The sequence below is a fragment of the Gymnoscopelus braueri genome (genome assembly GCF_963280865.1).
Source record: "Gymnoscopelus braueri genome assembly, chromosome: 19".
Lineage (NCBI taxonomy): Eukaryota > Metazoa > Chordata > Actinopteri > Myctophiformes > Myctophidae > Gymnoscopelus > Gymnoscopelus braueri.
The window spans coordinates 48,315,639-48,340,253 of NC_137621.1; the positions used below are offsets into that span (position 1 = coordinate 48,315,639).

At 40.3% G+C, this 24,615-nt stretch overlaps 1 protein-coding gene across 1 annotated transcript in view; it reads right to left on the minus strand.

Moving 5' to 3' along the window:
• The window catches only part of LOC308074829 (gamma-aminobutyric acid receptor subunit rho-2-like), a gene marked incomplete at its 3' end in the record, with an annotated part of 125,203 nt that overhangs the window by 54,642 nt on the left and 45,946 nt on the right, over nt 1-24,615 (minus strand). Inside the window, exons 3-4 of the mRNA XM_080414328.1 lie at nt 16,979-17,046; nt 13,853-14,076 (exon numbers count right to left, since the gene is read on the minus strand). Of these exons, the coding sequence (XP_080270454.1) occupies nt 13,853-14,076; nt 16,979-17,046 (292 nt within the window). The remainder of the gene's footprint in view (nt 1-13,852; nt 14,077-16,978; nt 17,047-24,615) is intronic.

The window sequence follows — 24,615 nt, forward strand, 5'->3', positions numbered from 1 at the left end:
GTCAAGGACCCCCAAAATTATATGTATTTGGCCACCAACCCATTCAAAGATTTGCACACATTTTGCGCACTCGGTGCCGTGCTATGAGCTTGTATATCTGCTATTTTTGAATTGCCAAAGTGTAAAATAATACTTTTCAGCTCAAATTAAAAAATGACACAGATACGTTCCATGTCTTAATGGGTTGAAGGGATATTACGCTTTCAAACATGTTTGGGGTCATTTTAACGTCTAGCGTTTTTAAGTTGCATGATTCAGTATTTATATATTTGATATTCATTTTATCAGACACGTCCCCTTCCTATATACACACTTCTAATGTATGAGGGGCCTTGTTTTTTTCAATTACCTTTTTCATTTATTTTTTATAAAATAAATTGAAAATGCAAAAAAAAACAATAAAAAAAAACAATTTGATGAAATGAATGAAGAAAGTAATTGAAAAAACACGCCCCCTCGTGTCCGGGTGGCCGGCCGGTCCTCCCTTAAGCCAATTTTAATATAGGAGGATGTATAAAATAATAGATAAAAAAAAGCAGATCTAAAAGCTTGCGTTGTATATAGAGCTGATGTGGTTTAAGTGATGTTTTATAATAATAATCAAAATCTACAAAGTAACTAGTAACTAAAGTCTTCAAATAATTGTAGTGGAGTAAAAAGCTCAATATTTGCCTCTGAGATAAGTAAAGGTATTGACATTTGGAAATAAAGTAAAGAATACCTCAAAATCACACTTAAATACAGTACTTGAGCACATGTACTTAGTTACTTTACACCACTGGTCTTAGGAGTCCACAAAACTGCTAAAACAAGTCACAGATCCGTACTGTTGCTTTGGTCAGCAAAATGCATTGTACTTCTTTCCCCAGAACAACTTAATGAAACGACAACGATTGCTTTTCACTCTGCCTTCCAGGAAGACATGATCGATGACCATGAAGAAACAGAGTTGGAAAGAGAAGCACAATGGCTGTCACACGTCATGAAGCTGTTCCGGGAAAATGCCCGGAGGGGGGGGGGGGGGGAGTGACAAGGTCATATATCTACAGTAGATCTGCTATTTATTTTTTTTGTGAAAATGTGTGCAAATCTTTTAATACATATTTTTGGAACAAAACATTTTGAGATGGGGGTCCGCGACCAAATCTTATCTTACTACTATATAATTGACAAAAGCTCCGAAGTTTTGATTGATTCTCTGATTCGCCTATCAGACCCTCAGCCTGATCTGGCAGGTTGCCATAGCAACCAGATACAGGAAGTCTGATCTCTTTATCACATGACCGAAGTTGGGAGGTTGGGAGGATGTGACTAGAGGTTAGGGCCGCAAAGCAAAGCGGGGAGGGAGGAGAGGGGAGGAGAGGAGCCGAGAGGAGCCGAGAGGAGAGGAGAGGCCAGAGTGGCCTTCGCATGATGTGTGTGCAGAGCTATAATTAGGCCAGGTCGCCGTCATGGTTCATAAATATCTCTTACAGAGCCATGCCACGGAAAAGAAAACTATCTCTGGGCCGTTGGACCCGAAACGCCAAGCGCAAGTGTTTCCTTCGTGCAGTAGAACATCTAAACGCAACACGCTGTAAAAGCAAGAGCGTAAAAGGACCACAAAAAAGGACAGAATCTTCAGAAGAGCATGGACACCTCCACACCAACCCACAGAAATAGTTGACTTTCACACACCAACTATGGATTTCGTCTGCAATTCATGCCATGCTGTCATGTTCCCCTCCAAACATGACACAAATGACGCAAATGCCAGGCAGGTAGAAAGAGAAGAATTGGAACAATATAAGGTTGGGGCCTAAATGTGAGGGCCGCGAAGCATCTCCTCACACCAGGCTTTGGCGTTTTGGGTCTCTTGACCTGTATTTGTTCAACTAGATGTGAGGGCCATCTAGTACATATAATTGGCATGAAAAAGTTTGAGAACCACTGATTTAAAGTTTTTTTTTTTTACGTTTTTTTATTTTATTTAGAAGAAATTTGTCAAATGTTTGACGAATGAACATTTTGACAAATGACAAATGTTCAGTTTAAAAAATATATATTATGATTTTTTGATAAAAAAATTAAATAAATCACGACTTTTCAAAAATAGCAGATCTACAAGCTCATAGCACGGCACTCGGTGCTGTGCTATGAGCTCCTCACACCCCCTCACACTTTTTTTTGGGACAAAAATCCCAGATGATAACTATAAACGTGCCCAATGTAGTTTCACATACAAACGCAAATCTTTTGATCACCCTTTCACTGGTAAACGTTTTAAAAATAAAGGGTGTTATTAGTTTATTAAGTTACAAAACACTAATTTCACTTAAAGGTAGGGTAAGTGATTTTTTTTGTTTGTTAAAAGGTTAAAGTACTATATTCTGATAGTAATCATTGCTACAGAGCGTTTGTTCGGTCACAGGGGTCTCTCCAGCTCTTTAGTAAACACAATATAATATATTTTCAGGTAGGTGACAACATTTAAGCCAATCAGGAGAGAGCACTGAAAATTCATTTTCTGTTTAATAAAGAGCTGGAGAGACATGGGAGACTCCTTTTACTGAACAAGCCCTCTATAGCAATGAGTACTATCAGAATATAGAGCTATTTAACACTTATTTTAACCAAAGTAAATCACTTACCCTACCTTTAAATCAAAGTATGTGTTGAGTGATATGAATGTTATGGTCATGTTTTGCAATTGTCAGTAAGTTAAACATTTTACTGTTTTGGGTTTTGTTCTGACGTGATAAATTGCAAGACGCAGCTAGGTATTGCACAACTGCAATGGCGGTGCCATTTGAAATGTATTGTTTCTGTTCTGATGTTTAGGGGCAAGAGCTGCGTCTTCATACATCATCACCAACCACACTGTGTGTTGTTGTTCTTGTTGTCTAACAGGTACGTTTTGTGAAGGGAAATTAGTTAATTAATTAGTTGTACTTCTACAAATATAATGTATCTGATCAAGTGTGTGTGTGGGTTGGCCTATGTGGGGAAAAACCCTGAGAGCTTTAAAAACTAGAATTTCAGAGCACAGGAGTGATATCAGGACCAAAGACTTTTAGGAACCCAGTGGCTCTTCATTTTGCAAAAGCCAGACATTGGATTTCTTCAATAAAATATATTGGCATTGAACATTGCCAGGTCAAGAGGAGGTGACATTAACACACTACTGTACTTCTCAGGAGAGAGGCATTTTGGATCTCTACATTAGACACTATTAACCCTTTAAGACCAGGGAAGCATCATCTACGTCATTTTAGATTTCTTTTAGATTAAAAAAATTGCAGATATACAAGCTCATGAGCTTGTAGATCTGCTATTTTTGAAAAATCGTGAACATTAGACAAAATCCCAAAAAATGTAAGCGAACATTTGTAACTGAAATATTTGCTTCTGGGGGGTTCCTCGAACAACATATTTTGAGATGGGGGTCAGCGGCCAAATACATATAATTTTGGGGGTACTTGACATGAAAAAGTTTGAGCACCACTAATATAGTAACAAGTTTGTTTCTAAAAACTGTTAGAAGAAAATATTTGAGTTACAAATGTTTGCTTTAAAAATATATATTAAAATATATGCACAAATGTCCACCGCGCTAGCTATAAGCTATAAGCTTGTATATCTGCAGCTGGTCTGGGCCGCTTATAAGCAGTGGTGGAAAAAGTATTCTCATTTTTTTTTTTAATACAAGTATCAATACTGCAATATAGAAATACTCTGTTACAAGTAGGAAGTCCGGAATTCAAAATAAATTGAGAAAAAGTACAAAAGTAATAGTATCAAAATTTACTTAAAGTATCAAAAGTACAAAGGACTCAACTTGCAGAATGTCCCATTTCAAGTTTTCAAATGTATAAAAATCTTTTGAAAATAGCAGATCTACAAGCTCACAATGCGTCGCGATATTGTGAGCTTGTAGATCGGCTATTTTCAAATAGCCAAAGTCTAAATAGGGTTAATGTATGTTTTGTAATAATAACCTAAATCTACAAATTAACTAGTAACTAAAGTTTTCAAGTAATTGTAGTGGAGTAAAAGTACAATATTTGCCTCTGAGATGTAGTGGAGTACAAGTAAAAGTATTGGATATTGGAAATACTCAAGTAAAGTACAAATACCTCAAAATTAAGTACAGTACTTAAGTAAATGTACTTAGTTACTTTCCACCACTGTCCTTGGTTTGAGAACCACTGCACTAGGAACTGTAGCTAAAATAATTGACAATAAATAGGAAAAAAAAAGTGTCATTCCAGACCTAATTACTACAGAACATACAGTAGTGGGCTAGAGGCCTGTGTCAGGCTGCACCACACACACACCTCTCCAACCATCCATATACCGCCTCTTCACTCTCTCCTGTCCATCACCTGAGCAATTTAAGCAGAAATGCTTATGAAAATACAATCTACCACCGTATTAAACCACATGTCCTACTGCGTAATTGGCTACGGCACACCGTAGCCCCCGCTAGGTTGTTAGCTTAAGAGTTGGGGAGATAGTTTTCATAACGTGGCGTGTGTGTGTGTGTGTGTGTGTGTGTGTGTGAGTGTGTGAGTGTGTGTGTGTGTGTGTGTGTGTGTGTGTGTGTGTGTGTGTGTGTGTGTGTGTGTGTGTGTGTGTGTGTGTGTGTGTGCGGGGGGGGCGGATGCAAGTCGGTTGTTGACATTATTTTAACGAGCGTCCTCGTTAGGGCTGGCATTCTTATAAATATTCATCGCCAATGACAGCGGGCCGAAAAGTTCAGCGCGTGGCCAGCTTCCGTCTGTAGCGTCAGTCACTGAAATGAGCTTAAAATATTAACGGCGCGGATGTGGAGGATGACTCATGTTTTATTTATGAGTTTATATACGAGTCAGAGATGGAGAGAGAGGCGTGCGTGCGTTGGACTTTAAAACAAAAGTACAAATGGTCCCAGACTGCATATTCCCCCTCCGTCTGTTCTCTTTGGTGCTGAGATACCGGCTGAATGTGAATAACAGTGAGACATTTACAGGGTAGTGATATCATATTATGGCAATACTAAAACAAGAATAAAAACGGCCATTTAGTGGCCACTGGTTGCCGAATTAGAGGTGTTTAACCCATTACAAGCGGGAAATGTATCTGTGTCATTTCTAGATTTTACAATTTACAATTTAAGCATTTAGCAAACGCTCTTAATCCAGAGCGATTTACAGTAATCAAGGTAAACATGAGGTAATACATCAGATGCATAGAAATAGTCATCTAGGCTCATAGGAGAACCAAGAACCTATAATCAGTCTAAAAGCAGTATAATATCAAAAAAAATCTATAATCTTTAGCGTTGGCTCTTCAAAAGTAGCAGATATACAAGCTCACAGCGAGTCACTTCGTGCTATTCTGCTATTTTTGAACGTTTTTGAAAAATCTTGATAGTGTGAGAACTACTGATTTAGAAGCCGTTTGTAAAATCGGCCTTAGGGCTTAAAGGGGAAATCCACCCATTTTCAATATTTAACTATGTCATTAATATAGCATAAAGGAGTTGTGTGGAAATAAGAAAAAAATTAAAAAAAAATTTACATTGCAAAAAAATTTAACATTGCAAAAAAATTAACATTGCAAATTACACCATGATGAGTCATCACAGTGTAATTTGCAATGTTAATTTTTTTGCAATGTTAAATTTTTTTGCAATGTTAGTTTTTTTTTTAATTTTTTCTTATTTCCACACAACTCCTTTATGCTATATTAATGACATAGTTAAATATTGAAAATGGGTGGATTTCCCCTTTAATGGGTTACAGTTGACTGACAACCGCTTCAGCCAATCAGCAGTTCGATCCCCTTCAGCCAATCAGCAGCTCTTTTTCCCAACCACCAGCCATATGACGCAAGGGGACTTTAGAAGGGGCTATGCCGAAAATAGGTTGCTTTATTCGGATACATACGTGTCACTGCCCGCCCCTGCAGGTTCTCTGATTTTTTTTTTTAAATAGGCTCTGTCATGATTAAGTGACCAGATATATGAAGTTAAACAACTAAATTCTATCCAAACGATATCTTAAAAGTAAATTCCGTGCCTCAAAAAAATAAGTTTGAGAGCGTTTTAAAGTTTTAAAACCGAAAGTACAGAAAACAATGGCAGCCGTTCCATTTTTGTCGGCTGCACTCGGTTCCATTCGGTTTCACTCGAACAGTTCACACGGACACGGACGCGCACGGACGCACACACACACACACATGCACTTCATTGTCTCCGCCAGGCCGAAGGCATGGCGAGAGAGTATGTTTTACCCCCTGTCCGTCCGTCCCCGTGTCCGTGTGTCCGTGTGTCCGTGTGTCCGTGTGTCCGTCTGTCACCAGCTAATCTCCGGCACCGTTGGCCCGGTCGCTCCGAAACTGTGCACACACACTCCCTGGATGCCAATTCAGAACTTCTGCCCCAAATCTTTCACATGGGCCTGTTATAGCGCCACCAGGAGGCCAATTTGTGCAAAACCATTTTTTTTATATTACTCCTACAAATGTTATCTAAACATCATGCAAATCAGTACACAGTATCTCTATAGTCATGTGATCAACATGGATCTGTCCGATTTCCCATATTCCATCCTCATTGCCTAAGGTTGGCTTCCAAAGTTTGCAGGATTGGTCCGTTTTGAACAAAAAGCCTCAAAGTATACACACAGCTTGCGATTTCCGTGAAATTTCACACGCACATTCCCACTAGGCCGAGGAAGAAATGCCACCCTTCTCACATTGGCCTGTTATAGCGCCACCAGCAGGTCTAATTTAGCAAAACACATTTTTGGAACAAAATGCCTCAAATCATGAATGCAGTGTCAATGCAAGAATAAATGGCACGGTTGGCACCCTTTTCACATTGGCCTATTATAGCGCCACCAGGAGGCCAGAATAACGTACCTGACATGGCGGAGACCTGTGCTCCGAGGAGCACTTTTTCTAGTTTCATTTACGTCCCGGATACCAAAACATAAATAGTAGGAAAAATACGGATTTCAGAAAGAGGACTGTGTTTCAATGCAGGAAACCACCACAGCATTATTATATAGTGGCTGATAGAGGGGAAAAAAATGCAAAATATATATATATATATAAATAGTTTTAAAATGTAGGCTTAAGTTGCCTAGTAGGCTATACCTTTAAAGGGAACATTTGTAACTCAAATTCTGGGGGGTCCCTGGAACTAAATATTTGACAAATGTTCACTTCGTTGCTGTCCGGCAGAAACCAGCTAACTCCATTTTGACGCTTTTCCTTTTTTTTTCCATAAATCAGGGCCATTGAACACCCTTTATGTGTGTTGGTAAAACAAATATTGAACCAATGAAAAGCATTAAAAAGTGCTTCTGACAAAACCAGCTAACATCCATTGGATCCTCAAATGTTCTGCTAAACCAGCGAAGTCCACCGGAGTTAGCTGGTTTAGCTGATTCCAGGCTCCACCCCCTTTTGACCTCCAACCTCATTGTGAGCTTGGAGGTCCATTCAGCTGTTGATGATGAACAAAAACTTTTTTTTTCATTTCCTGAAAAATGTACATTTTGGAGTTCCTGGTTCCTGCCGGACAGCAGATATAGATGTTTATATATATATATTCAAAGATTTGCACACATTTTCACGATTTTTCAAAAATAGCAGATATACAAGCTCTATGAGCTTATACATCTGCTATTTTTGAATAGCCAAAGAAATCTTAAGATGACACAGATTCCGTTCCCGGTCTTAAAGGGTTAAATGTGTCTTTTGCTCCCCTCATTGATTGCTGCGCTCTTTGATGAGGCCCAGTCGTCACTGCCGATTAACTTCTGGATTTAGAGTGAAAGCACCTGTGAGGCAAAGTTTATAGCAGCCTTTTATTTTATGGTTGTTTTTCTCTTATCTTATAGGCGGAGAAGGAGAGGAAAAAAAAACAGTTACTAACTAGAAAAAGTGCTCCTCGGAGCACAGGTCTCCGCCAGGTCAGGTACGTTATTCTGGCCTCCTGGTGGCGCTATAATAAGCCACTGTGAAAAGGGTGCCATTTATTCTTAGGTCTTTCACGGCAATCAGTGATTTGAGGCATTTTGTTCCAAAAATGTGTTTTGCTAAATTAGACCTGCTGGTGGCGCTATAACAGGCCAATGTGAAAAGGGTGGCATTTCTTCCTCGGCCTAGTGGGAATGTGCGTGTGAAATTTCACGGAAATCGCAAGCTGCGTGCATAGTTTGAGGCTTTTTGTTCAAAACGGACCAATACTGCAAAATTTGGAAGCCAACATTGGCAATGAGGATGGAATATGGGAAATCGGACAGATCCGTGTTGATCACATGACTATAGAGATACTGTGTACCGATTTGCATGACGTTTGGATAAAATCTGTAGGAGTAATGTAAAAAAAAAGGGTTTTGCACAAATCGGCCTTCTGGTGGCGCTATAACAGGCCCATGTGAAAAAATTGGGGCAGAGGTTCTGAATTGGCATCCAGGGAGTGTGTGTGCACAGTTTCCGAGCGACCGGGCCAACGGTGCGATTAGCTGCTAACACACAGACATGACGGACACACGGACACACGGACGGACGGAGGGTAAAACATACTCTCTCGCCATGCCTTCGGCCTGGCGGAGACAATAATTCATTTAGATTGTGCATTTTCCGAATGCTGTCGAATGATGTTGTTTGTGGGGATTTGATTATTACGAGTGGGAAGAGTAGCAAAGCTGATAAAGCATGTTGAAAAAGGACACATTCAACAGCAAGGTTGGAAAAGTAATAAAACTGGATACAAAAAGAAAGCAATTTGAACGAAGCGAGAGGTTGTAACATTATTTGAATCCTTACAGCTATTGACTTGAAAGCAGCTAAATGTAAATAGTGCATTTATATAGAGCCTTTGTCTAAAGTGCTTTACAATGAACGCAGTGGTGGAAAGTAACTATTTCCAATGTTCAATACTTTTACTTCTACTCCACTACTCAAGAGGCAAATATTTTTACTCCACTACAATTATTTGACAGCTTCAGTTTCTCGTTACTTTGTAGATTTAGATTATCATCACAAAACATACAGTAACCACTTCAGCCCTACATATACGGCCATTTGAAAATAGCCGATCTACAAGCTCACACTGCGTCACAATGCGTCACAATGCGACGCATTGTGAGTTGCAGATCTGCTATTTTCAAAATATTTTTTTATACATTTTGAATTTGTGAAATGGGACATTTGAAACCAAGTACCCCAGTACTTGGTAAAAATTTTACCGAGCAACTCTCACCTGTAGTCAGGGGCGGCCTTAATGATCTGGGGGCCCGTTTCAAGAGCTAATTTTTTAAGTTTTTTTTAATTTTTATTAAAAAATAATTTGTGGACTGAAGTTGGTTTGCTTCCACAATCCATAATGATGCATTTCGAACTAAATTAATTAGGCTATCTGCACTTCCACCATGGACAGACAGCTAAAACAACTCACTGCACATGATTCACTTGAGCTGAGCCCTGATTCAATCAGATCTACATCCTCTTCTTGCATGAAATTCTTGGACGTCGGCCAGCCAGAGGCGGGCCCCGGACTGGGATGCGAGTCAAAAAATATTTAAAAAATATATTAAAAAAATAAAAATAAAAAAATTCAATTGAAACGGGTGAAACATAGGAAAGGCCGCCACTGCCTGTAGTGAAGTAATATTTGACTACTGGGGTCAAGTATTAGGTCCACCACTGGTCTTTTGTAGTCTTTTGTATACCTGATTGATTACTCCCTTGTGTGGTGAAACCTGCTAGGGCTCAATACTACTGGTCAGAAAGGTCTTGCCAACGACAATGATCATATCGTTGCTGCGGGCAGAAACCTCTTATCTCCATATTCTAACTTGTTGTATTTTTCCGTAAATTAACGCCCTACTTGATCATACTACAGCGTCACACAAAAGCATCAAAAGTAGCAGATCCACAAGCTCGAAACGCGGCGCGAAGAGACGCGTTTCGAGCTTGTAGATCTGCTACTTTTGATGCTTTTTATTTGAATCCTGAAATGAACCGTTTTTGGACGTACAGTATGAGGTTTTCCACCCGAAAGAGACGATGTACTACCTCTAATTAGAACACAACGTCTAGCCACAATGCTGAGACGGCTCCAAACAAACAAACCGCTCCAGAAAGACCGATTGCAGCCATTAGCGCACAAGCAAAATGCAGTGGAACGGTTTGGCGTTCCCAGAATTGGCAAAGGTCCCCGCTTGCAAAACAAACCTCCCTGTGAAATGGACAAATGTGCCAGATGTGTAAGAACGCCGTACAGTCTAGAGTGTTCATTTGACTTCTGTGAGTTGAAAACGTTTTTTTTTTCCCACAAAAATAACTTTGGTTCTAGAATTGGTTCCGTTCTAGATCCGTGGAACCTTGGTGCTTTCACGGAAACCGTTTGCGTTTCCACCAGTTTAAAGAACCTAGTTGCCCCCAGGTGTAGAATATGCCAAAAAACATGTATTTTTTGGTTCCAGTTCCGAACCAACTTTTAGGGTTCTGAAGCAATACATTTTCAATGGACTCTGAACTGGTTTGAAATTAGGTGGGAAAGGATAACATATTTTTAAACCCTGTTTTTTTCCTTCAATGATTGATTATATGTTTTAACCATGTAGCACTCTGGGATTCCCTGTGAATGAAAAGTGCAATACAAATACAATGTATTATTATTATTATTATTATATTGACACTGATTTTTGCTGTGTATTATAAAACCAAGGTCCAATGTGTTGGAAGCCAGATTTGTAGTCTCTACTCCAAATACTTCATGCAGTATGTGTAATAGCACTGCACTCCATATATAAACTCCATATATAAAAAAAATAGTCTAGATGTAGAAGTCAGATTTTCTACATCCTATTCCAATTGGCTATGACTGCATTCCAACTTTGCGACGTGTTGTGAGCATTTTTTTTAGATCTACTATTTTCAAACATTTTATTACTTTTACTTTTGGTACTTTAAGTACATTTTGATACCAATACTTTGGTACTTTTACTCAAGTAAATTTAGAATTCCGGACCTTTTCGGACCTTCCGGACCTTTTCTTATTAGTTATTTCTATATTTCAGTATTGATACTTTTACTTAAGTAAAATATCGGAGTACTTTTTCTACCACTGGTATCGACAAGTATGCCAGTCTGTGCCATTCCGATACCACGTCATTTATCACATGATGATATTGTAATATTTTGTTGATGTTGCACTACTGTTTTATACTCTTTCTGTACTATGTACATTATTATCATATTAACTTGTAGCTGCCCTTTAACAATTATTAATGGAATTTTATGTATTCCTAGATCTGTGGTTCTCAAACTATTTCATTTCATAACTCTGAAAGTGTCCACTCTCAGAGTTAAAGACCCCTCAAGGAACCCTAAGGGTCCCTGGACCCCACTTTGAGAACCACTGTCCTAGATTATTTTGTTTTCGACTGATACACAAGTTATGGGTATTGGGAGGGAAAAAATGTAATCGGTGCATCTCTACTTCTTATAGTTGTCTACTCCATTGGTTCTCAAAGTGGGGTCCGGGGACCCCCAGGGGTCCTTGGGGGAGTACCAGGGCGTTCCTAGCAAAATGACTTCATTTAGCATTCAACTCAGTTTAACCACTTGAGCCCGATAGGCTATTTGAAAATAGCAGATCTACAAGATCACAACGCGTCGCTTTGTGACGCGTTGTGAGCTTGTAGATCTGCTATTTATTTATTTTAAATGCAAAAAATTTTAATATTTGGAATATTTTCAAAGGATTTTAACACAAACCTTGCACAAATATATTTTGAGACGGGGGTCCGCGGCCAAATACATTTTGGGGGTCCTTGACCTGAATTTAAGAACATCCATGTATGAAATCAGCTGTTAACCGGAGCCAGGCACAAGTCTCTAAGACTCAAAATAGGAGAAAATAACAGCTGCACTTAAGTTAGAAATAACACTTTGGTGTGAGAGGTTGCTGAGTAATGCATTTAGAGTGTATTTTACAAAGTATATAATATAATGGAAATTGATACACACATTTGGCAGTCTATATAAATCCTGCCGTCATAACGTCTGCCCCAGATATTATCTTATGTTTCTGACTTTACTGAGAAGGTCACTTAATATTTGCTGTTAAATCGTTCCGCTTTCCATCATAGCTTCGTGTGAAACCGATTACCTGCTGCAACCCCCGTTTCACCTCTAGAATCAGTCTGATCTGATCTGATATCGTCTCTGTCGGGTGGAAACCTCATATGTCCAAAACTGGTATACTTTTCAGGACTCAAATTCAAAAATAGCAAAAGTAGCAGAACGTCGAGCTTGTAGATCTGCTACTTTTGATACTATTGTGTGACGCTGTAGTATGTATGATCAAGTTAGGCATTAATTTACGAAAAAAACGCAAAAAGTTAAAATATGGAGATAAAAGGTTTCTGCCCGACAACAACGCTATATCGTCGCTGTTGGGGGTGGAAACCTTGCATGTCCATAACTGTTACTGTAAATACGCTTCATTGGTTAAATTTGTATCGAACCCGCAGACACGCTGGGAAAACTTTTCACTTCGACTTAGAAATCTTTTCCGAAATGAGCAAAAAATAGCAGATCTACAAGCTCGTAGATTTCCGCGAATTCTGCACGAAGCTGTAATACGACAAAATAGGACATTAAATGAATGAGACATACAAAGTTGAAATACGGAGGAGATACAAGCTTTCTGCCCCCCGGACAGTGACAATAGGCTCTATGCACAGAAGCCATTAAAAAAATGGGCCTCTTGCTAACTTCCTTCACAGGTCTTACCAATGATACTAGTTAGAGCTCTGTGCCATTCTGGTCACACGTGCTGATATTCTGCATTTTGGCTCACTGGAAACACTCTGCCACACCAGTGGGTCTCAAAGTGTGGTCCAGGGACCCTCATGGTTCCTTGAAGGGGGGTTCAAAATGGCCCCTTACGGGTGTGTAACTGTGAGAGTGTACAAATGGAACCAAATGGACCTGTATGGGTCCATTTGGTTCCATTTTTACCCTCTCAGAGTTATGGGGTCGTTGAAATTGAAGAGTTTGAGAACCACTGTGCTCCACTAAATGGAACAGAGCCTTAATTAGCATTGGTACAGTAACACCTGTGAAGGAAGTAAGGACCAGTTTCTTTCCTATAGACCAATTATTTGGTCTATAGACTGGATGCACAGATGACTGTTTCATGTAATCAATTCCCAACAGATCCCCAAACCTGCTTTGGGGAGCACTGGTTTAAGTTCATTCAACCTCCTCTTGTGTGTTGGCTGGTGAGGCGCGCCCTAGTGAGACATATACTTCATCGCGCAACGGTATTGCACGCTGAGAATAGCTGACATACAAGCTCACAACCTCGTCGCGGATGCGACCGTTGTGAGCTTGGAGGTCTGCTATTCTCGCCGCGTTTTCTGCGTGCGACACCGCCGCGGGACGGAGCATAAATCAGGCTTGATGGGCTGCAGCTGCACGAGCAAAGCAGGTTCTGGTGCCATGGTCATAGACCACTCCCTCCGTTCTTATGACAGCCACTGGAGGTGGGGTTTGGTGGACAACTGCTTTGAATTGCTATTATTGTTTACACACAACAGAAACCAAGGATTATATATTTCAAGACCTAAGAATTCTTCTTCCACACTGGGAGAAAAACAGCATCTGAAAGTTTGATGGGATGCATTTTTACATGTGAGTGCAGTGACCACTTTAACATTGCATCTTATGAGCAGTGGGGTTCATTTGGTGCCGGCCTGCGCACGCATACTGGTTCTTATCAGTGTGACGTTGTCTGATAAGGGGTCTATATGGCTGCTGTGCATATGACCTATTATGATCCTTGTGGATCACGATTTCTCACCTCAGACTGTAGAGGACATGTCCGTCGGGGAAGACGCGGATCATGATGTTATCGGTGGTGGTGTCGTGGATGAAGCTCCTCTTGGAGTGGACGAAGAAGACGTCGGGCACCCAGATCTTCTTGACCAGGCGTCCGTCGAACGTCATGCTCTTGTTGGTGGAGCTGGTGAAGGACAGACGCTCGTCCTTCCAGTAGTGTCTGAGGTACAGCGTCATGGTGAAGTCCTGCGGTGGTATGAAGGCATGAGGAAATAAGGACATGGGACAGGTCAGCCGTTCCCCGATAATTGACGAAACACTACGATTTTAATGATGCTAATCCAATAATTAAAGCCGCAAGCAGCGATGACCGGGACCTCCCACCTCTGTCCACGTTAGGGGCAAATATCGACCAATCACAACAGGGAGTAGAGCCAAGTAACTCTAAGGCGACTCATGACTCGACTCAATGTACGACTGTTCAAAAGTTATGGCACAAAATAGGAACTATCAAATATCGACCAATCAGAAGTGGGGCGGAGCTAAGTACACCAACAAAGAACAAATCCAATGAGGGTACTCACAACTGGCTACGACAGCAGGTCAAAAGTTATGGCAAAATATGGGCATTTTTAAATATCTACCAATCAGAAAATGGGGCGATGCTAAGTAACACAAATGAGGGACAAGGACTCTGAACCAAGTCCAATGAGGTCACCCACAAGTATGTACAATAATCAGTTCAATACTTACTGTAAAAAGTAAAAAAAAAAAAAAACTTGACCTTGTATATCGGCTATTTTCACTTCCTGTTTGGCATGCATTGAAACGCCACAATAAATTAAAATGGCTGACTTCCTGTTGGGTTTAGGTCATGACTCCAAGAGACTTTTTGTAAGTCGGGATATGATACAGGTGTGTACCAATTGTTATATATGTAGGCAAAACCATATTGTGGGGCTTCAACTAAGACATTTTGTAGGGGGCGCTATTGAGCCATTAGGCCACGCCCCTTTTTGAGACCGATAAAATATGAAATCTTTCGCCACTTGTGTTTGCAAAGTTGCACAACTTTTTGAGTACGTTCAGCCCCTCAAAAACGCAATTCATTTGCTAGAGGAGGAAACGCTTGCATTTCAATAGGGCTTCGCACTGATGCAGTGCTCGGGCCCTAATTAGAGCTATATGATCCCGCAGAGGAAGCTGATTGCTGCCCAGAGAGGAGCGCGGGGGGGAGCAGTTGGGGGTTAAGTGTCTAGCTAGCTCAGGGACACCTCAACACATTGCCGGGGCTGCTTCCCAGGCAGCCTCTCTACCCATGCAGCTATAAAACCTTGAAAATTGGTTTTCATTTTGATACAGTTCATAAAGAGTTAAAGGAGTAGTTCACCCAAAAAAACCACTTATTTTCTACCAACTACACACCCCATGAAGCCTTGAATTCATGGAGATTTGTTTTGTTTCTGTCGCAATAATTTGATGACCGGCGGAGTCTTCGGTAGGAGACTCAATTGACCTGCATTTGAGTCTCCTACCGGATACTCCGCCGGTCATCAAATTGTTGGCTTAGAAATGCGACAAAAACAAATAAAACATTTGGGTGAACTACTCCTTTAAAGTATACTACGTCAGTTCCTTTGATCCAAGCTGGAACACAATCGATTGATCATAAAAATGTGCATACTCTGAAAATGCACGCGGCCCACGCATCTGACACACCAAGATGTACGTGGGACGTGAAAGCTTTCAAGATTTTCAAGTGATCCAGACAAGCTTGAGTTGTAGATAGTTTTTTTTACGGTGTGACTCACTCTGCAGGAGGCTAGTATCTACAACAGTGGTTCTCAAACCTTTTAGTGCCAAAGACCCCCGAAGTGATTTTTGGACGCGGAACTCCCATCTGAAAATGTTTTGTGCCAGGGACACCCAGAAGAGAAGATTTACGAAAATTTAAATGATTCAAAACAAATTTAAAACATAGCGGATGCCCAAGCTTGTAGATCTGCTATTTTTGAATAGCCAAAGTATCAAATATGGATAAAGTTGACGCTATATTGACCCCCCCCCCCCCCCCCCGACCCCACTTTGAAAACCACTGATCTACAGTATGAGAGGGTCGGTCATTGTGTCTGATGTCCACAGCTGTATTCTCGTAAACAGCTGGATCGATCAGCTCCAAACTTCGTAGGCACGCTACCAATAGCTTTTTAGCTTTATCTTGCTGCATGTTACCCTTTAGTGCAGTAGTTCACAAAGTGGGGTCCGGGAACCCCCAGGGGTTAAAATTTTAATTATTATTATTATTATCATTATTTTTTACGTCCAATGTATTTGTATCTAAGTTCATAAAGTTAATATAAGTATAACTAAATTCATTTGAAATTAAATGAAAATGTTACTTTTCAGGATTCTAATTAAAAAATTGCAAAAAATCTAATCAGGATTCCAATTCAAAAATAGCAAAAATAGCAGATCTACAAGCTCAAAACGCGTCGCAGTGCGACGCGTTTGGAAAATCGGCTATTTTTGCAAAAATAGTCGATATAATGGCGAAGTACGGCATTAATTTACGAAAACAGTTAATATACGGGGATAAGACATGTCTGCCCAATAGTATATGCAATGTGGCCCTCTGTAGTGAGTGTGGAAATATAGTGGCCCTCTCCATCATCAAAGTTGCCCACCCCTGCCTGTCATTTCAATAATAACCCTCATTCCATCTCCACCCGCAGGTTCCAGGGCAAATTACACTTCAGAGAGGGGGTGATGTTGACAGGAGGCTATGCCAGAGAGAGCTATACTGGATCGGTTTAAATGAGGATTTTGACATGAGTGTTGAACTAAACTCAAATGACAATAGATTCCATTTGCTTCTTGCTTTATGATGGCTACTGCCTGATGTCTGCATTGTATTGCATTTTGTCTATTGTTTTGTTTTTTCTGTTTGTAAATACTAATATTATTTTGTCTTGGTATTTCCTGTCTCAGTGGACACTTGTGTCCTTTGGTTTTTGTAGTAGACTAAATTGTAGGACTGAAATGTTTGGCACAGGTGTGACAAATCAAGTGATGACACCCTGAACCTTTATATACTGTCAAGAACCACAGCTTTAGTGGTCATTTACTTGGTATGGAGAGGGAGACGTACCATATCCACTTCAGAAATGCTGTCCAAGCTCTCCACCTGGACATCCACTCCAACGGGGATAGCTGGACCTAGAAAAAATATATAGAAAAATACTTTTTTAAAACTCATTTTTTGTGGTTAAAGGTATGGTAAGTGATATTTTTGGTTAAAACAAAAAGGCTTTTGTTAAAATGTTAAAGCTCTATATTGTGATAGTAATCATTGTTATAGTGTTTCCTGTCCCTGTCTCACCAGGTCTTTTATAAACAGAGAAAATAAATGTTCCTGTAGCTGACAACATTTCAGCCAATCAGGAGAGACTGAGAGTACCCATTTATCAGCTTAACCCATTAAGACCTGAGGCGATTCTTTAAAATGTTTTCTAAATCCTAACAGTTTTTTGAAAAAAAATTAAAAAAAATGTTTTCACGATTTTTCAAAAATAGCAGATCTACAAGCTCATAGCGCGGCACCGAGTGCCACGCTATGAGCTTGTAGATCTGCTATTTTTTAATAGCCAAAGAAATCTTAATTTTCATAGTGTTCCAGTTCCAATTGTGTCTGCTCATTTCTTTGTGTCACCACTTCCAATTGCACTTGTTTAATCTGTATCCTTCCTCTCTATCCTGATTGGATAAAATTGGTATCCCGACCTGAACATGCATTTTCTGTTTAATAAAGAGCTGGAGAGACATGGAGACTCCTGTTACTGAACAAACACTCTATACTATAGCAATAATTACTATCAGAATATAGAGCTATTTAACACTTATTTTAACCAAAGAAAATCACTTACCCTAACGTTAAAACAAAAAGGCTTAAAGCTCTATATTCTGATAGCAATCAATGGTATAGAATGTTTGTTCAGTAACATGGCCCTCCCCATCTCTCCAGCTCTTTAACAAACATTAATCCTGCATGCATTCTCTCTCCTGATTGGATGAAATTGTTATCCCGACCTAGAATGTAATTTTTTTCCTGATTACTAAAGAGCTGGAGAGACGGGGGAGACCTCTGTTACGTAACTAAAAACGATATAGCAATGAGGAATTAATGGGAATATAGGGCTTATATTTGACAGCTTATGTTCGACCAGGAGTAGACTATCTATATACTTTGACTCAAGTCACTGGAGTAGAGTACTTTGTCCACTGCATTTAATCCTGTTATATCTGCAGAAAAGCCGCTCTTCAGTATCACTGCTGTGAAACGTGATACTTGACCTCTGACCCCTACATACGGATAGTAATGCCATTATCATCCTCTCACATGCTTATAGTTGCCGGTGAGCTGGAAACCTTGTATCTCCATGTTTCAGATGTGTTTATTTGTTCCCATAAATTAATGCCCTACACCTACTTAGCCATACTACGGTGTCAAACAAAAGTAGCAAAAATAGCTGATCTACAAACTCGCAACGCGCCGCGATGCGACGCGTTGTGAGCTTGTAGATCTGCATTTTTATTTTCTATTTTGGATTTTTTTGTAAAGGAGTAGTTCACCAAAAAACATTTCTATCAATTACACACCCCACGAAGCCTTGAATTCATGGAGAGTTTTTGTTTAAGCACATTCCTGAGCCAATAATTTGGTCAGTCTCTGGTCAGAGACTCTGCTGCTGATGCGACAAAAACTAAACACATTTCAATGAATTCAAGGCTTCATGGGGGTGTGTAATTGATAGAAAATAAGTCCTTTTTTGGGTGAATTACTCCTTTAAGTGAAAGTGAAAAGCAACAGCTTTGGACATATGAGGTTTCCACCCGACATTTATGATGTCATCCCCTTGGTCTTGTTGGAAATATAATGTACAGTAAACACACAGTAGGCTGCACATGATAGCGCTCTGGCACGGGGAAAGATTTGCAAGCGATTTGAACCACTTTGCATCACTCATCTATATATACAGTCTGTAATCCAAAGAGATTAATGCTAAATGCTAGATTATAGCTCCCCCCAAGGCCATTGAGATGTGAGGGGGAATCTCTACTGTAACATCATGACAGTTTGGGAATATTCTTCAATAGCCTATATGCACAGCAGCCATATTGGAAAGAAATTGGGCCTCTTCCTTACTTCTTTCACAGGTGTTAACAATGATTCTAATGAAGGCTCTGTTCCATTTAGTGTAGCACAGTGGTTCTCAAACCTTTTAATTTCAACAACCCCATAACTCTGAGAGTGTACAAATGGAACCAAATGGACCCGTATTTGTACACTCTCAGAGTTACACACCTGTAAGGGGCCATGTGGAACCCCCTCAAGGAACCATGAGGGTCCCTGGACCACACTTTGAGACCCACTGGTGTTTCCAGTGAGCCAACATGCATTTGACCAGAATGGAACAGAGCCTTCATTAGTATTATTGGTAACACCTGTGAAGGAAGTAAGAAGACGCCCAATTTCTTTCCAATATGGCTGCTGTGCATAGAGCCTATTGGGCATAGCAGTGGTGGCCATTTTGTGGTGCCACAGATAGGAAACCCATTCATTTGTCCCATATAGAGATTTATGAAAATATTTATATTAATTATTTGAAGGCTGGAACCGAGCCATCCAGGCTCCTGGTGAATCATGACCCATAAAACATTTGATTCTGTGTCAAAACATATTTGAATATTCAATATAACTATATTTCAGGGGTCTTCAATGTTTTTCAGGTCAAGGACCCCCTAGATGAGAGAGAGATGAAGAGAGAGGACCCCCTCTATATTCTATAAAATTGTGTTTCAAATTAAACTTTTTTTGTTTTACTTGGTCTGCTCTTTTTTCCCTCCACACCTGTACCTCTTTGCCAAAAATAGCCGATCTACAAGCTTGTAGATCGGCTATGCATTTCTATGGAAAAGATTCTTCCCAGCGCTATAGGGCTGTCACGATTATGACATTTTACTCGACGATTAAATTGTCGCTCAAATAATTGTGATCAACGATTTAATTGCATTTCAGTCCTTGAACATTGGAACATTATGAATAAAAATGACATTTATGCAATCATTAGGCTTCGTAAACAAAAGTTTCATGGGGCAGATAAGACAAATAAGTTGCATATTTAACAACTATATACTTAAAAGAAAAATAACTAGAAAAAGTGCTCCTCGGAGCACAGGTCTCCGCCAGGTCAGGTAGGTTATTGTGGCCTCCTGGTGGCGCTATAATAGGCCAATGTGAAAAGGGTGCCATTTCTTCTTAGGCCTTTCACGGCAATCGGACACTGCATTCATAATTTGAGGCATTTTGTTCCAAAAATGTGTTTTGCTAAATTAGACCTGCTGGTGGCGCTATAACAGGCCAATGTGAAAAGGGTGGCATTTCTTCCTCGGCCTAGTGGGCAAAATGTCACGGAAATTGCATGCTGCGTTCATGAGTTGAGGCATTTTGTTCAATACGGACCTATCCTGCAAACTTGGATGGAATATGAAATATCGGACACATCCGTCGTGATCACATGACTATAGAGATACTGTGTACCGATTTGTGTGATTTTTGGACAGACTCTGAAGGAGTAATAGCATAACAAATGTTTTACAAAAGTCAGCCTCCTGGTGGCGCTATAAAAGGCAGATGTGAAAAATGCAGGGAGAAGGTTTTTCCTTGGCCTATAGACTAGGAAGTGTGCGTGCAAAGTTTCACGCAGATCAGTGCAGTTATAGGAATAAACGCAAATTGGTCTGTTATAGCGCCACCATGAGGCTGATTTGACATTTTTCAAGTGGCATCTCTTCCTTGGCCTAGTCGGAATGTATATGGACAATTTCACGGAAATCGAATGCTGCGTTCATGATTTTCAAAACTAACCAATCCTGTGCACAGTTTTGCAACGACCGGGCCAAGAGTGCCGGAGACAAGATGCTCGCAGACAGACGGACACACGGACAGGATGCAAAACATCGTCTCGGCCATGCCTTTCGGAGACAATAATAATAGTGGAAATAGCCGATCTACAAGCAAATTGCGTCGGTCCTCCACCAGAATTTTTTTAACATAGTAGATGTAATTTCCTGTGTTCTGGTGAATTTTGGGAGTTTGATACCAAATCAAGGAGAAATCCACAATCCAGGAGTCCTCCAGGAGATGTGGTCAAGGAGACTCCTGCAGGATCCAGGAGGGTTGGCAGGCCTGGGCCATGTACTTAATCATATAGTTTCCACATTTTTCACAAAGTTGTGAGCATGTATCTGCTATTTTTGCTATTTTGAGAACAGTTCTGAAAATGTGTGGATTTTTTTTCAACATTTATTTTCCCTAACTGTCTAAAACATCAGGGACATCAGGTTGAAAGAAATCTGTCAGCAGCTCTGCCCTAAACATGTAGTGTTGTTGTCAGTTGGAATAAACACAGAAGCACCCGGGAGGAAGTGGACTAAGAAAGGGGAGGAGCCAAACCGAGTTCCTGTCTCTACACAAAAAAGTAGGTGGTGCCCCCAGAGGCAAAAACTAATGAGTTCCCAGATTGGGTTGAAAGTGGTTAACCCATTAAAACCGGGAGAGCAGCCGTGTTATTTTAGATTTTAGCCATATACAGTATATAGCAGCATACGTTTTTCAGAAAACTCTTAGAACAGTGGTTTAGAACAGCTGGTTTTCAAAAACCTTGAAAGTGTTTGAATATTTTTTTTTAACTAAAATCTTCTCCTCTGGGGGTCCCTGGCACAAAACATTTTCAGATGGGGGCCAGCGGCCAAATACGTATCATTTTGGGGGTCCTTGGCACGAAAAAGTTTGAAAACTACTGATTTAGAAGGCATTTGCAGAATCAGCCTCAGGTATTTAACGTGGACAAAGACAGACATAATGATGGAAAAAATTACATTTCCGTTCATTTCATCCAGACGTTTTTTTCTATACAGACGAATGGAAACGACTCTAACAATAACTGTGATTAGCTCGCATAATTGCACTCGGGCTATTATGTAATAATCGTGACAGGCCTCTCTGCGTGATTCTCGTTCGAGTGGATGCGATCGCGAGCCGACGCAACCGTTGCAATCAAAGGCTGTCATCAAAACGCTGTCATGTCACTTCCAACAAAGGCTTCAATTGTGAAGTGAACGCCTCGCTGCCTTTCGCTTCAGCACCGCTCAGTGTAGAACATTACCGTCACTGTTGCGCAGAAGCTTGTAATCTCCATATTTCATATTTCCGTAAATTAAATGCCCTACTTCATCATACTACAGTGTCACACAAAAGTAGCAAAAACAGCCGCTCTAGAAGCTCATAACGCGCCGCGAGCTTGTTGACCTGCGATTGTCGCTATTTTTGAAACTTTTTAAGTGACACTGAAAGTGGTTAAGTCTGCCTGTGGGTTTTATGAATATTGAAGCAAAAAAGAAGATTAACAACAGCTTGTGACTAAGGTTCTTTTTTTTAATTTCCTGAAAAGTTATGGTTTTGAACAAGGTTTCTGCCCCGACATCCGTAGCAGATCCACAAGCGCAAAACGCGACACTTCGTGCCGCGTTTCGAGCTTGTAGATCTGCTACCTGTGATGCTTTTGTGTGACGCTGTAGTTTGATCAAGTAGGGCGTTGATCTACGAAAAAACACAAAAACGTAACATGGAGATAAGAGGTTTCTGCCCGACAGCAACGATATGAAAGTCAGTGTCTGGCAGGAGATGTACGACTATTAAGTGCTCACTGAAAGTCATTACAGCTCAAGGGCTTGTGGACGTGCTGTAGTTGCGTGTGTGTGTGTGTGTGTGCCAGTTGGATGAGAGCTCAGCCAAATAAATGGACGCTGAAAACATGTCGAGAACACCCCACTAAATACCACTTATAGTGGTGGAGGAAGTACTCCAATTTTGGACTTGAATAAAAGTATAGCCACACTACAGGGCAGAAGTACTTTGTTCTAGGTAAAGGTCATGCATTAGAAAGCATGCTTAATTCAAAGTACAAAGGTATTACAATTTAGCAGACACTTTTTATCTAGAGTGACTTGCAGTAAGCAAGCTAAACACGAGGTAATACATCAAATGCATAGAAATAGTCATCCAGTATGACACAGTAGGTAAACCAACAACCGATCATCTGTCTAAACAGTATAATATAAAACAAATGATAATCTGTACATTGAAACTATACACACTATAGGATGCCAGGTCAACAAATGAACCTGGCACCTGTCTACATAACATGCTATCTAAATTACATTCTAACCTTTGCATAAGCCTGCAAGGTTGTCAAGGCTAGGGCAAGTGCTGCATCAGAATATGCTTATAATGAGCATTAGTGATATACAGATAAGATTGAAAATGGGTGATGTGCTCCTTTAAGATGATGACACCATTGCTGTCTACTGACTGCATCTCATTGGTTGAAACCTGCCTACCAATGACATCATCGATTGGGATTCCAAGCTAATGAAGTATATCTTCCAGCCATAATCATACCTAAAATGAGCCAGAACTCCACTTATTTAATTAGTACACAGAATTAGTTAAAAATATAGAAGTCTGCCCAATGTTCCCCAAAAGGCAGGACAGGTGAAGAGTGGGGGATACCTGGCCATTTACAGTGTAAAGACAGCCTCTGTGACAGAGACAACACCTCACTTTGGATAACAAAAGAAGCATGTGTTTTCACCTGGACTAGAAAGCTTTTGTCTCATTGTATTCACTTCGTTTGAAGCCCGGCACCATGTGGATCTATTTAGCATGGCTGTGGAAGCCATTGTCTCCCACAGCCCCGTTTTAAGAACAGAGCTACTAGTTCAGATAGAACCTGGGTTAAAATACAATGTTACTACGATGTTATTATCTCTTGGTGAAAGTATATACTGAAGTTAAAATGAACAAAAGTATTTAACTACGGCCTGTGTAGGTTTAATATAGGTAAAAGCCAGGAGAAGTAAAACTTATTCACATGAATGGATGCTGTGTCATTAAAGCTTTTAAAGTTAACTATTGTTTACAGATGAATAAGAATGTAATTCCTGGTATCATTCTAAAGTGTATATTGTGCAAAGTATTAATCTAATAACAAAACTTCATTGTGAAATATGGTTCTGTACTGAAATTAGATATTGCTAAATTGACTCCCTTGTACTGTGTGATCTAGAATATTATGCGCAGTAGCTGTCCGCCCGGCCACGACGGTTCAGCTCCCGATTGGCTGAGAAGAGACAGAGGAGGAGCTCTTGTTAAACAGCGTCTCTTTCGAATCTACTGTATATAAACATGTTGTTTAGAGAGTAGCAGGGTGCTGCGTTTCTGGACCCTTGCAGTCACCATTCTGGATTCTCCTTGTCGACAAATAAAAGAAAGGAGAGAAACCTTATCACCTCGGACTTGATGTCTCCTTTGTCCTAACATTCTCACTAAAGGCTTGCGTTGCTCCACGGCTTTAATCCACGGTGTTCCACACAGATTATACTTCAATTGGCGTATGTCGGCAGACGGTTTTAACTATCCGCTGGAGAGGACTATTTGTGGGTCTGTGGAGTTTGAATTCTTCTCAAAACGGTGAGTTGCTTAGCCACAATCTTACGATGGTTTTTTCTAAGGGGATATTCGTTAAAGAACCTTGTATTTTGTGTGCACGCTCGTGGATACGCTGCCTTTGGGGGGGGTGTATGGATTTAGGGGGATCCGTGGTGATAAAGGCGTACTTTTGGAGTACAATAGACAAGTTGGGTGGGTCTTCTTAGAGGATTCAT